Raw genomic sequence first — 14,942 nt, 5'->3', positions numbered from 1 at the left:
TGTGTTTATTAAAAAAAAAAAAAAAAAGTACACACATCTCAGTATGCGAAACACAGTTGTCCTGTTTATCAGTGAGCAAAACCAAATACAGGCCCAGCTGGCATTCAGCCCCCTGTACTTGGATAAGAGGGGTCCAAAACTACAGTCCCCTTCCTCTCTCTCCTACTTGTGCTGCAGGTCAGGTGGCAAGGCAGTGCTAGTGTGGCCCAGTTGGGTGATATGAGCCCAGCATTGGTTGCCCCTGCCTGACCTTCCTGACACTGGTGAGATGGCCAGGTCCTCCTGTGTCTGCAGCTGTCATACTTGCAGACAAAAAAAGCAATGAATCTGGTCCCCAGCTTCCTCCTCTCCACTCTGCTGAATTTCTCTTGTCATTGCTCAATGCACACAAATGCAAAGCAGGTGGGCTTTAATGTGGAACTTATTTTAGATTAAGGAAAACAATGTAGGCTCTCTATGCAAGCAGAGCTGGCTTTGTTCCCTATGTAGGGGGAACGTGGGCTTCAAAATGAGGACAAAAAATTCCCAGCCATTCGAAGGTACCGTAGATGAGCAAAATAAGTGCGTTTCTCTGATGTGCCAGGCTTGGGTGAGGAGGAGTTGCAGGATATGCTGCATTCGAAGTTGAAGCCAGTCTGCAGCAAGTGAAAGATGGTTTGGTTTGGAGAGAGTATTCTAGCCTTTGCTGTACAGGGTCTTGGTCTCTACTTGAAGGATGCCAAGTTAGCAAAAACATTGTTTATGTGAGGAAAAAGTGAATAAATATCCATAAATGAGGGGATGGTGCTCAGTATCTGTTAGCTGTTGCCAAACTTGCTTGAGCTCTTGTTCATGAGAAGCTTCTCCCACTGTGAGGATGTGGAGGGAATGTGAGTCACCTGAGTGAGTCTGCTTTGATGTCTCATGGCCTGGGCCAGCCTGGGGTGTCATCCCAGAGTACATGGGAGGGTTAGGAGAGACAGAGGGATGTCAGGTGGCTTTCCTTGCTTTACAACTACTTCAGAGCATCTTTGCGAGCATCAGAACAGAGCAAAAACATTCACAAAGTTTTGAAGATTAAGAAGCAATGTGGGACTCGAGTGTGTGAGAGGGGGATAATAATACTGGTGCTGGATCCGCCCTTTGTTGTGCTTGCCCTTTCCCTTGACTTAGCTGCTGTTCTAATGTGGCTAATAGAGGATATTCACGTGAGGTTGGGATTGACTTCCCCCTGGCCCACTGTGCTGTGTGGCTGGGCCATGGCACTGCAAGGCAGAGGGGAGGTCCACCCCGCTGAGAGGTGCATGGGAGGTAAGACATGGCCTGTAGGGAGCTGTGGCTGTTCAAGCGTTTTTTAAATAGTACTGAATTTCTGTCTAGAAAATGTTACTCATTCAACTAACACAGAGTCTCCCGGACTTGAGTGTTTCATGCAGAAAATGTGTACAAGTGTTCAGGGAGCACCCTGGGATGCTAACCTCCAGGAACTATTCTGCAGCCTTCTTCATGCCCAGCTTTGAGTATGTCCTGTAGATGCAGGGGCCCATCTCCTGCTGTCTGGCAGTGCAGGGCCAGTTGGAGCCTATGGGACAGAGTCGGTCCAGGTGTGTGCCTTGTAGGTGCAGGAGGCAGCATGGAGAAATGGCCTCTTGCTCAGGACCATGACCTTAGCTCCCCTCTCAGTGCTATGTGTGCAGGAAGGTGAGGTGTGCAGAAGGGCTGTGAAGGAGTGGGTGCTCGTCTTTAGCTGAGCTAAAGTCAAATCAGATTTTATATTATGGAATCTCATCTCTCCTTAATCTTCAGAGATTTATCAGAAAGCTTAAAGTTAGGACAGAGCGCTGTGGCATCTAATCTCTCCTCCTGTCTGTCACAGGCAAGTACATTTCACCTACTTAGTGTTATTCTAATCTGTGGCTGGAAGGGCTGAGGAATGGGATCTCTGCCACTTTGGGGTCATTTGCCCACCTACATTAGCAAAGCAGGGCCAATGAGTTAACAGGGTGTGGGGATCTGTGAGGTGCAGAGCCCCTGGGGGAGCCTGGTGAGCCCTATGTTAGTGCAGTGCGAATTGCAGGAGCTCTGCTTGTGGGGAAGAGGCAGTTGGCATGGAGTTGCCCAGCCTTTTGCTATGAAGAGGTGACTCAGAGGCCTCATATATGGCAGCTGCAGGGACCATGGCCGTGGGAGCGGCACAGAGGAGAGAGAGTTTCCAGTGGGCTGCAAGTCAGATGGCTCTTGGATGCAGGTTAACCTTGTCTCTGTTGTTGAGGGTCACTTCATGGAGGGAGGGAATCTTTTGTCTTAAATAAGAACAATATATCTATATATGTAATGTCAGGTTTCCCCACAGGTGCAGAGAAATGCAGGTGGAAAAGGAAAGGAGCTGAGGAATGGCAGTCAAGTGAAAAATCTTAAGTGTTATTAGTGCTCTATGATCCACACTTCTTGTTTCCTTTGCCTCCTGCAGGAGAAACTTGAGAGGCAGGTTTCCTTGAAAGAGGCATGCTTCTGCCTGCTGTCCTTCACTGCTGCAGCCTCCTGAGGCCACAGGAGGAGGCTGGGATGGTGGACACCTGGTAAACATGCAGCTAAAGTGACTCAGTCCTACAAAGGCAGCAAGGGGATGGGGCTTGATCCAGCCAGTGTGAGGCTGTGGTGGCCATGAAGAGAGTTAAACACAATTTGCCTAGTGCTCCTTCATGGATGTTTTCTGGCTTTCTGAGAAAACATAGCTTGCTTCTCAAAAAAAATGAAGTGCTATGTGAAGAGAGACTGAGAACTCACCTTCATGGTGTGAAGAACAAGGACAGGAACACCTCGGTGGACTACCTGGACTTGCACAGGGAAGTGGTTTCAGGTAAATTCTGAGAACATGCACTGCGTTCTCAGCAAAACACAGTTTTGTAGCTCACTGTGGGAGGAGTTCCTCTTTCTCTTTACTGGTGGCAGCAGACCTGGACTCCTTACATTTCAGTATCTGCTGGAGACTTACTCACCAGTGCCCTCAGCTACCCCTTGGAACCCAGCGGGCTGCTCTTGTGCTTGCTGAGCTCTGCCACAACAAACTGCACTAAGGGGAGTGGGACATCTCACCTTCTCCTGAAGCTTGTGCAGAGAACTCTGAAATCATATTTCTAGACATGTGCTTCCCTGCAGGTAAGCTGAGTCGCTTCTCTTCAGGCTTAGTATTTGATTAGTTCTTCACAGCCATTTGGAAGATCCTGCTATATTATGTTCTCTATGTAGTGCTCTGTGACAAATGCACCCAGCTTCCAAAGCCTTTTGCCCTCTGAGATTTGCTGTTTTTTTTTTTTTCTTCGTTTGTGTTTTTTTGTTTTGTTTTTAAGGCACAGGGACAAGGTTGGGTGCCATTTTTATCTGCTTTCCTCCTCCCTTGTTATCAAAAGGCATCTGAGGGCAGGTGAAGGAAGCCACGCTGCACCTTCACAACATCTTAGCGGCATTACTCTCCCAGAAATGGCAATAAACCCATAGGCTGACAATGGCAATCTAGCCTCTCACGCTGTTCCAAGCCCTGGCTGCATTATCTGTCAGGGATAATTCCTTGACCTTGTGGTCTGGGGATGAGCCCTTTGCTTAGTGATTAAGCCACTGCACTAGATAACACTCCCTGTTTAATCCCTTTGGTAGCTGCTGCTGGGGAGGGGACTGCAAAAATGCAGTGATTTGCAATAGGTCTGGAGACCTCAGAAGCTGTGGTAACAGCACAGGATATGGCTGTACGTGTCCATCCTCCTGCCTTCATTTGCTGGCGGGCTGGAAAACAACCAGCATATCTAGGGCACTACTTTATCGAGCGATGGAGCCATCTGGTGCAAAAACCAGAGCTGTCTGAGGGCTTAGACATGTCAGAAATCAGAAGTCCCTCTGTGTATTGATCCTGTCTTCTATCTGCTGCATAGAAAAAGGCTTGTAATTGCCTTTCCTTGGTCTGTCCTGAATAACTTGCTAATCTTGCAGACTTGGCCTAGAGAGGGATGAAGAAAGCTTCTACGCCCAGATCCTCCCTGCCCATTGTACCCCTGGTGCCTGGGGAGTGTGCCCACAGAAGTGCCATGGGTTGTTCAGGTGCACCCAATCTGTGAGGTTATGACCGCACCCTGGAACTGTACAAACCACAGAAGGCTGAGGCCCAAACCCCTCATGATACTTACAGTTCTGCACACAAGTGAAAGCAGAGGGAGAGTTTTGATCAGATCTTACGTGTAATCGTAACATAGAGTGACTTGGGTTGGAAAGGACCTCAAAGATTATCTATTGCCAACCCCCTGCAGCCAGCACAGTTGCTAACCACTAGACCTCAGACAACAGATCAGACTATCCCAACCATCCTGGCCTTGAACACCTCCAGGAATAGGGCATTCACAAACTCTCGGGGCAGCCTCACCACCTTCTCAGTGAAAAACATACCCCTGATATCTAATATAAATTTCCCCCCCTTCAGTTTAAAACCATCCCCCTTATCCTATTACTATCTACCCATGTAGGAGGTTTAATTCTCCCACACAGCTGCCAGTCCTCTCTTTCTGCTCAAAATGTGTCTTTTCCCATGTCACCACTGTTTATGTTATATTTATTATGAATTCCCTTTAATCTGTCCCTTCCCTTTTAAAAGGATCCTGCCCTCCTTGAGCTAGCTGTAGCCTCAATTTCCTTTGGCCACAGTGTCACCTCATCCCACGCACAACAACGCGGTAGTTGTCACCCCATACTTGCCTTTGAGGAACTGACTTGACCAAGAATGACCCAGCCCAATGGTCTGGTGCCTGTATCAAAATGGCTGCATACAGATAGAGCTGTGCTTAGCCTTCACCCTGGTAAGGAGCTCACAGCCAGCTTTCTGCTTTCCCACAGTGTGCTGAGCTGTGGGCACGTTGTGGGCCTCTGCCCACTCCTGGCAGTTCCTTAAGAGAAAAATAAAGAAAGTTGGATTGATACAAGCTTCAGCTGAAACATGCTGCTTCACCCTGGGTTCCTTGAGCTAAATACCTCTCTTGCAGCTCATCCTGCTGAGCCTAGCATGGGGGAAAATCCTAGCACCAGCTCACAGTCAAACAACAAGAGCAGAACCAGGAGCTCCAGATGCCCTTGGCTGCTGCAGCAGAGCCCAAAGATTGTTCAAATGTCTGACTGCCATTTCTTTCTTATCTCTTCTGTTCATCAGTTTCTTTCTTTTTAGAAGACACTTCATTCCTTTGCATTTGTGCCCCCAACAGAAAAGACTGATGGTAACATCATCATCTACATAGTTATACTCCCCAGCCATCCTTGCTGCTTGCAGGATGCCTTCCTCTCCCTGAGCATTGCAGTGTGTTGTCATGGAGAGGATGCAGTCAGCACTGCGAGGTCAGTAGGTACTGTACAGCCTGTGAGTTTCTAGAGCAGAGGCATCAGGATGGATGCAAAGGGCCTTTGAGGATTTTAGGAGGCTCTGCAGAAATTTCCCTGGTAGCTGCATTGTGGTAAATTTTCTGTGCATTTGGGGACTCACAGACTGTGACTGAATCACATGCCATCTGCATTATGATACAGTCCCTCTGCAAAGTGGGCTCTGCAGATTGCTTTCCATGGAAAATCTGTTGAGTGGAACAGCATACACTGAGCAGAAGCATTTGGAGAGGCCAGTAGCTCTCAGTGGGATCTTCAGTGCCTCCAGGAACCAGAACAACCACTTTTTCTTCTTTATTGGGCCTTAAAGAGAATGCATTGGAAACACCAGACTGAACTAGAAGAGGTGAGCAGATCATTTGCAATGCAGTAGGAATCACAGAAAACTGCTGTAAGACAGAGTCCCGTCTGCCTGGAAAATACTAGGACTTGCCACATCTAAGAGATGTAAGCTGGTGTGACAGCTACCACACAGAGATGTGGAGGGTCTGCAGAGCAAACCTCAGATGTCAGGTGCTCTAAGTAGCACTGCATAGAGCACTGAAGGATCCTTCAGGCCACCCACCTGCTCCCGGTTTTCTGAAACAATCTTCCCTGAATTTGCTTACTCCTGTGCAGCAGGAGGGGAAACATCATGGAACACAAACAGAACGAGTGAGCCATGGCTCAGAGCTGGTAAGATACACCTAAACATCCTCAAACTCTCCCAGCCCCATATGCTCAGACTGATTGTTCCAGTATCAGGGTTCACATTTGTACTGGTTTTAGTGCCACAATCAAGGTTCTTGGCTTTGTGACTTGGGGCTGGTTTCTGGTGCCGCTAGTGCTCTTCTTACCCACAATACAACATCTGGGAAAACAGTGCAAGGGAATCAAATTAGTACTGCTAATATGAAAATCAAACAGCAGCATCCCTTTGCTGCTCCACAACATCCTAGTTGTTCTGTAGGTTTTTGACCGACACCAGCCAAAGACCCAAAGCCACAGGCTTGCCTCAGGTTGAGGACCAGCAGGGTAAACCAGCTGGCTGGAAGCCTCTCCAGATCAGTGTGGACTTGGCTGCAGCCTGGGGCTGGATCCCCATGAGGGCTATAGATGATGGGAGCACAAGCCTCAGGATCAAACTGGTGAGGAGACAGACGCACAGGTAGCAAAGCTGTGAACAGAGTGGTCCCCTCCTGGGCCTCAACAAAATGCGTGCAGATGGGCACTTTAACAAAGCTCTCAACTGTTGGCATAATGCTCAGGGCTTTATGGAGAGGAAATGTCTTTCTTCTTTACCTGCACATTCGTGTTTTGAACTCCCTTTCCCATTTATTTTCCCATCTCTCATAAATCATTAAGCAACTGACAAAAATAGCACAGCTTACTTAGGAGGTGATTAAAAATGAGAAGAAATTATCCTATCGCTCTCCCAGAAACCCAAATGTTCCCAGTAGTATCTGTCACAGGGCCAAACCTCTCATTCCCTACTGTTTAGCTTGCAGTCTGACAAGGTGCCTCTGTGCCAGCTGTGCTCTCTGCAAACACCCAGGAATGCAGCATGGAGTATCAGCAGGCTCATCACTGTAGCTAAGACACGAGCACCTGTGTGATCCTACATCCTGCTGTCCAGGTATGGGTCAAGCAAGAGGAAATTTCCACCAGGTTCTGAGAGACATAATCTATCCTAACACATTGTGGTTGGCATAAATAATAGAAAGGCTAAAGTATCTGGTCAGCATTAATTCCTGGAGTAGCTGTTAGCTCCAGTGAAGTAAGTAATGAGATGAAGGTGTGACTTCAGTGTGCTGAAAGAAAGAGTAGTGTTATTTCCCGCTGTTATAAATAAAGTTATTTCAAGCCAGCCAGGGTGGTGTAGGTATTCTCACTCAGCTCATGCCCACTCTCTTTAACACTCTTACCTGTGCCCCAGCCCATTCCCTCTAATGCACCTTCCTCCTGCCCCACCTTGCTCCTGTATGCCCCAGTACCTGCACCATTCACTATTAGCCTCCCCTTTTGAAAGTATAAATATCCTTATATTTCCTTTGCATGCTTTAAGGTTTGAAGACGAGGGCTACAAGTGGAGGCTGGCATCTTAAGACTCCTGTGAAGCTCCAGCTGGAGAGCAGCAACAAGAGGAGCTGCCGCAGTAGAGGCTCAGGCATACCCTCCCTTTGCAACAAGGAGGTTAATTAGGGCTGCTGGGGGAACAGCGAAGATACGAGTGAGAGCTCCGGCTGAGTGCCAGCATGGCCTGGGGCAAGTCACATCCGTTCTTTCTGCTTCAGTCTTTCTGTGCTGAGGCCGGGGGCAATAACTCATTTACCTCACAGTTTGGTCCTTGGATTGGATGCAGAGAGCTGTGTAAAGCACATAACAGTAAAATAGCATTGGCAGTTTGATTTCATAATCCAGGATGTTTCTTGCTGCTGGTGGGATTTTGTAACAAGGGAGATTTCTTGCTGAATGAAATAGGGGAAATTAGTGTAAAGTTGCAAGAGAAGTATTTGGGTTCTTTCAGACTAGAACCCTACAGTGACAAGGTTGTGCTTCACAGCAAAGAGCCATGCTTAAATGAATAGGCACAGAACAAAAGAATCAGATCCAGAACTGAATATTTTATGCCCTAGCATTAACAGGGACAGATGGGACACGGGGCATATCCCATTACAAGGGCTCTGACCACTTGCCTTCCCCAGAGTGCTGGTTGCTGTGCATAAGTGAAGAATGCATTTTGAAGTACCATCTGGAAGCTTCCAAAGAGGGGATGTGGGGCTGCACTCCCGCAGCAAGTTATGTTAATGCTTCATCGGCTCACTTTAGAGCAAGCCAGTACCCTTCTTTGTCTAAGACAGCCTTCTTTTTCAACTACAACAGTAAGTTTGAGCCTAACAAACTTAATTTCTTAGGACCTTAACTCAGCAAAGCATTAAGACCTTTCACAGGCATGCTTTGAAAGGATCCTGCATGATGTGAGAGCAGGTGGATCCCTCCCAGAGCACCTCCATTCTCCTAGACGTGGAGGCTGCTCTGCTGGGCAAGCGCACAAACCCAGTTCTGCAAAGAAGTGTGAGCAGAGAGCCACAGCCACCACCTGCAGAGTACTGCATCTAACTGCTCTTGTGCCTTGTTCCTATACACCCTGCACCTGAATTAAAAACAAACAAACAAAAAACTCCCGCAAAACCTGAAAAACTGCATTCTAACTACTGTGTCTTAACCACCAGAGGAAGAAGAGCCACACACAAAGGCAAATACTTTCTTCTAGTGTAATGCCTGGTGGTGATGAGAACCTGTTCTCAGGTAGGATGGCATCAACCAGGCTTTCTCAGAGGTGAATAAAGGAACAGAAAATGTCACCTCTCTGAGGATAGCTACTGGATGCGATCCTTAGAAAAACCTCTGGAAAACTTTTGACTTTGCACTGCAAATATGGTATTCCCCGTATCTCCCTGTCCAAGGTGGGCTCAATAAAGACATTTGCACCTCTCAGACCTGTGCATATTGTGTATTCGCTATCAGTTTTGTGCACAAAACTTCACAAAAATTTCCCTGGCACAAAATTTCCCTGGCATCAGGAGAAAGCTTAGCACAGAATGAGTCTAGAGCTCCCTAAGAAGGTAATTAAGGTGAGAAATCTCATCTTCACACCTTTCTTATCCATGCTGTGAAAGTGTTTGTGATAAACTGGGTTAAAAATACTTTGTAAAACATTAACTACTAGGGGTGCAGCTGTGGCTCCTAATAGCTTTTGAATGTGTCTGACAAATACAACCTTGACAGAGATCATGGTTTAGAGATGAATGTTTTGCTAAGAGGTAGCATTCAAAAGAGACAGTTTCAGTGCTGGAACTTTGACCAGCTCTGAAGACCTCCAGCTTTAGCTGAAAATGAATCTCAAGACTTGGTAGTGTAATTCTTTTTTGAACATTTAGATGATAATGGAGTCTCTCTCCCCAGTGTTGCAATATCTCAACTTCAGAAACTCTTCAGAGCGGTTCCAGCAGGTTAAATGCTAGCAGGAGCTCCAGTCCATCGGCACTGCTAACCTGTACAGCACTTTATAGGAGAAGTTACAGGTTTGTGCACATGTGTTTGGTTTCAGAGTTGAGAGTATAGTGGCATTTGGATCTAGATTTTGGGTTGATCCACTAGATCTACAGAATCCAATATGAAATCTGTTTAGGAGGAGAAACCTGGGAATTCAATGCTAGCCAGACCTAAGATGTGCCATCACTCACAGCAATTACCCAGTACAGGGCATTTGCTGCTTTTAAAGTGCAGATAGTCCAAGATCTAGAGGTCATTCTGTAGCAGGCATGCACATGATCTAGAAGCAAATTCTTTGTTACAACTTTAAACAGCTATAAACTCCATTGACTCTCACAAGCTTTATACTGGAATATCTACAGAAATGAAAAAAGTCCATACACGAATCTGTGTCTTTTGAAAAAAAAATTTTTTTTTTTTCAAAGATTGCACATTCAAAACTCAAGCTGCACACTGCGCAGAATAGGAACAGCAGTTAGCCAATCCAATTACCACCATGGAGGTGTGCTTTGATTAGTTTGGCTGTAGCCCTGAGCTGTCAAACTCAGTCAGCAGCAAGACACGGACTTGAGGTGTAATTACAGTCAGTGGCCAAAGCGCCTCTCCTGGGCTGTAAAAGTTTTCTTGATCTGTGTTGGAAATGTAACATCAGAGGGTGCAATTCAGTTAAGGGAAAAAAATGTCAGCAGCTGTGTCCACTGATCTGCCCACCACGTTACACACTGCAGTACAAACAGCGCATAAACATGACTGGTGGTACAGCAGGACAGCAGGATTGCTTTCTCTTTTCAAATCACTTGTAGTTTCAAAGAGGAGAGTGAAGTGACAGCTCCTAGCTGGAAACGCTAGCACCGTTGTCCTTCCCACAGTTGTGCATTTTTTAGGTTTTGGTGTTACCTGACCATTTTCACCAACGGATGTGCTTTTTTTTTAGTAACACCTCAAACAAACAAATAAATAAATCAGTACTTTGTGCTTTGTTAGCATCTTTCATCCAAAGTCCTGGGAGTGCTTTGCTAAGCCGTGTGTTACTATTTCCTGCGAGCCACCTCAATCCCAAGAGGCCGATTCTGCTTCCTTTTATATCAATAGGAGCAGGGCCAGCCTGCAAGGACGTGCCTGATGTTACATATCAAGCCAACAACTGAGCTAACACAACTCAGGTGTCCCACTTCCTGCTTTTTGTGCCATCTGCCCCCACAGCGCCAATCACTCTGTGATTCAAAGACAGCAAGTTTTACTTCACAAGATTACTTCATTTCCAGCACTTCTTTTACAATGTCTCCAGCCTTGCAGGGTACCAGAGTGTGCTTGGTCTACTGCTGTTGTTGCTATTCATTTAATACTTTCTTTAGAGCCTTCTGAGAGGTAAGTGATCTATGCATGTGACACCGCATGCCCGTGTCACCTTCTTCTGGTTTCCTCTTTCCCTGTGTTGTACGTCAGAGATATCTGCAAGGAAATGAGAACCTGGCTCTTCTTGCCGCTTCTCTCCCTTGCTCCAGGTTTGACAGCTATCACCACAGCAACCCAGCATGCTCACGGATGGTGGAGCACAGCGCTGGCACTGCCTGGAGCCAGAAAAAAAACCAACAGAAAGTGCCTGGTTTGGATGCAGGTTTGTAACTTCAACCTGGCAGTGAGTAAACATGGAGAACTGGAACAGAACACTGACTTGAATGCTGTCCACAGGGTGTAGGTAGGCTTTCACATTTCCAGTGCATTCATGTCAAAAGGTCTTGTTTCCCTCAAAATAGTATTCAGCTAGTTGTAAAAAATGTAGTGATCGTCACCCAAGAGAATCTGTAACATACCTTATTTTGTGCATCTCCTCTTTCTTGTGCCCTAAAATAATAATGCAACTGATAGCACCAGCAGATAGATAAAAGCTGCCCTACTCAGCAGACAACAGTAAGAGCAGGGTGACAGTCTCATTGCAAGCAACTCATGCAGCCAGTAGTTTGGAAGAGATCTCTGGTGTATGCTTCGTCCAGCCTCGTGCTCAAAGCAGGCTGAGCTGGAGAAGGTTGCTCGGGTTCTTGTCAAACATGAATATTCCAGTGTGGATATTCCTCAGCCCCTTTATGCAATCTGTTCACAGATTTCCATTTGCATGTTTGCAACAAGGACCAGCTTCCACAGGTTTGTTAATCTTTACATCTTAATGTACAAATGGGTTGTTGGGATGACTGTCAGCTTGTGGATTGCCCACAGATTCTTCCTTCCTCTCCTCTGGAAGAAGAAACTCTGTGGACCTTTGTAAGAGACACTTGGAAAGGAGGGTAAGGATACTGGGGAAAGCTGCAAACAGCAGAAGTGAAACTGCAGAGATTGTGAGCGTTTTAACAGCTTCCATCTGACTGGGATTGTAATGCCTGCTTATACGGTGTTGTGAAGCCTTGACCCGTGCTTTCTTTCCCCAGTGTTTGATATCAGCAGTGAATGAGACGCACCTGGGGGCACAAGGACTTTTCCAAGAGAACCATTTTCATCTTCCGGAGTGCGCAGCAGCTTTGAAAATGCAATCCCGTATCTTAAACCACACTGAATGTCACTCAAACCAAAATCAGCTGGGTTGGTTTGGGTTCTTTGTCAATAGGCTCTAAGAGTAGCCCATAGTCTCTATTGTCTGTTTTTCCAACAAAAAATAGTGCCGTTGTAGTCAGCTCCAGTTTAGACAATCAATTGGTAACTGACAGGTATCACGCAAAGTTCTTCTGCAGCCCTCTGTGCTTGTGGGGTAGAGGATGCAAAAGCTTGCTTCCCCTTTGTAAAGATGACTGAGGTCAGTCCTTAAAACACATCCAGAACAAAAACAAGTTTTAAAAAGTATGTGAAATAGCTGCCACATTTTTGTGCGGTACCCTGCTCCCCCAAAATAATTAATTAGGGTGGTTAGTTTTATTTTTTTTAAATACTGTTAATGCAGAGGAGCTTTCTGGTGCATTATGAGGGACAACTGATCACATGTCCCCAGCAAGACCTTTCATTTCTTATCCAGGCTGGCATGCAGCTCTGCTTCGAAGGCCATCTTGTCAAAGGTGCGCGTGTTGGTCTCCTCCCGTACTTTTTCCCGGACATGGAAAGATGCCCGAGCTACAGACCTGGCATTTTCTAAGACAGTTTTCTTCTCCTTGAAGATCTGCTCGCTCCTCTCCAGTTTTCTCTCGATAGAAAGGAGAATCTCCCTGCGCCGTAAGTCCTCATACTGTTCCACCTTTTGCTTGTTCATCTTCTGCACCTTCTCCTTCTCCAGACGGCTCAAGACCAACCTGCGGGCTTTTTCCTGGACCACCTCTTCAGCCACCTGGGCAGCATGCTGGAGCTTCCTCTCTGTCTCTTTAGCCAGGGCCTCCAAGTGCTCCTTCTGCTCTCTTTCCTTCTTCTCTGCTGCCAGTTTAGCTCTCTGGATCTGCATGTCCTCCCGCCTGGCCTTCTCCCTCAGCTCCTGGTTCCTCTTCTCTACTAGCTGCTCATAGTTCTCCTGAGCCTTGGACAAGCTCATCTCCAGGGAGGCCTTCAGCATTTCCTTCTCTTCTGCCTCTTGCTTGGCCAGTTCCTTGAGCAAAGTCTCGTGCTTCAGCTTCTCTGCTTGGTTGAGCTGCTTCCTCTCCTTCTGCAGCCGCACCTCCTTCCTCTGCCTTTTCTGCGCAGCTGTGGACAGCTTCTCCTGCAGGATCTGTTCCTCTCGCTCCCGCTGCTCCTTCTTGCTATCCTCCTTCACCTTCAGATTGTGCTCTTGATGGAGCTTCTTCTGCTTGTCTTCCTGGACGGCTCTTTCCAGCTTCTCCCTCCGCAGCCGCTCCTGCTTCTCCGCCTGCTCCCGCCACCTCTCCTCACATACCTGCCTCTGCTTCTGCTTCAGCAGGGCAACCTCCTGCTGCTCCTGGCTCAGTTTTCCCCGCCGCTTCTCCACCTGGCTCTCCCACATCCGCTGGCCCTGCAGGAGGGCCTTCTGCTTCTCCTTCTCCTCCTGCTCCTTCCGCTGCTCCGCCAGGCGCCGTTGGCTGTCCCACTGCAGATGGGCCGCCTGCCGCTGCTCCTGCAGGAGGCTGGCCTCCTGGTGCTTGGCGATCATCAGCGCCGCGATCTTCTTGTCCCTCTCAGGCACCTCTGAGAGGCCCTTCTTCCTCTTCACCTCCCTGACGATCCTCTCCACCCTCTGGGCGGTCTGCGGTGAGTGGCTGAGGTCACCCAGGCTGAAGCTGCGCCCCAGCAGGGAGCCGTCGGCCACCCGGCCCCGGCCGCGCGCCTTGCCCCCCAGCCCCCGCAGGCTCTCCCCACTGTATGAGGACGACGCTCCCGACTCCGAGGAGGTCTTGCCCCAGCTGCCCTCCCGACGCTTTTGCAGCGAGTCCAGGGAGTGGCTCTTGGCCTTGGCGCCTCCTGACGCCCCAGCCTTCCCCACGGCACGGGGCACAGCGGCGCTGGCGGCAGCCCGTGGGGCGAGGCGGGCGGCGGGCGAGGGAGGCAGGCTGCCGAGCGGAGCGAGGATGCGCCGCTTCTCCTCGCGGATAATCCTCTCCCGCTCCTCGCGGCACTGCTGCAGCTTGCGGCGGCGCTCCCGCTCGTAGGCCTCGTAGAGGCCGGTGGCCACCCTCATGGAGCGCCCGGGAGCCTCGCGCAGCAGCTCGCCCAGCGCCCGCGGCAGCAGCTCCACCGGCCGCACGGCGCAGCGGGCGCATGCCTCCAGGGAGCGGGGGCTGGTCAGCACGTACCGGCTGCCCTCCGCCGCCGCGCAGTCAAAGTTATACAGGTCCAGGTGCAGCAGCGGGGACTGCTCACCGGGTCGGGACGTCTCCCCCGGCGTCGCCGCTGTCGCCCCGCCGGGTGCGGGACAGGGCTGCGCGGGGGGTTCTGCTGGGGGCTCCACCATGGTTGGGCCTGCGAGGAGAGAGCGGTGGCGGGTGAGCCTGCGGTCCTCTTTGTCCCTCCGGCACGGTGCTACGGAAGGATGGAGCAGCCGAGCAGGGGCGGGAGTTCGGTGCCCGGGGAGCTTTGGTGGGGTGGGATTGGGGCGCACGGGGCGGCTGGTAGCGGTGGTGTTTTGCGACCCTCCGTGGGGGTGTCTGGAGGGTACAGGCTGCGGACTCGGGGGGTCTCTGGGGCGCACGGGGCGAGAGGGCAGCCCCGCACCCATCCCTCCGGTTCTCCCGTGCGCGGGGGGTGCGTGGCTGCGGGTCGGGGCGCTGGGACCGCCGCCCGGGCTGCGGACAGGGGAGTTCGACTAGGCGGGAGGGGGGTATTGGGGCTGTGAGCGAGGATGCTCGGAGCGCGGGGGCTGAACCGCGGCAGTGCGTTTGGGGCGGAAGTGTTTGGGGTGAGGGGTGTTGGGGGTGAGGGGTATTTGGGGCGGGGGTGCTCGGGCCGCGAACGGGAGGAGGGGGGCGCGTCCGAGCCGCGGGCGGCACTCACCGGGCGGGCGCGGCGGGCAGCCCCGCGCTTTGTCTCGGAGGCGGCAGCCGCGGGGATCAGGTGGCCGCAGGCGGCGGCGGCGGCGGCGGCTCCTCCATGGC

The 14,942-nt window shown here is 49.8% G+C and overlaps 1 protein-coding gene across 1 annotated transcript in view; it reads right to left on the bottom strand.

Moving 5' to 3' along the window:
* Window positions 1-9,939: 9,939 nt before the first annotated feature.
* The window catches only part of CCDC177 (coiled-coil domain containing 177), a 58,948-nt gene continuing 53,945 nt past the window's right edge, over window positions 9,940-14,942 (bottom strand). Inside the window, 2 exon segments of the mRNA XM_042813227.1 lie at window positions 9,940-14,425; window positions 14,427-14,633. Of these exon segments, the coding sequence (XP_042669161.1) occupies window positions 12,413-14,425; window positions 14,427-14,633 (2,220 nt within the window). The 3' untranslated portion in view covers window positions 9,940-12,412.

This window comes from Centrocercus urophasianus, unplaced genomic scaffold (assembly GCF_019232065.1).
Source record: "Centrocercus urophasianus isolate 14NV4802_14NV808 unplaced genomic scaffold, USGS_Curo_1.0 seq_14, whole genome shotgun sequence".
Classification (NCBI taxonomy): Eukaryota; Metazoa; Chordata; class Aves; order Galliformes; family Phasianidae; genus Centrocercus; species Centrocercus urophasianus.
Note: the sequence above shows the minus strand (reverse complement) of the source record. Positions and strands in the feature narration are given on the sequence as shown.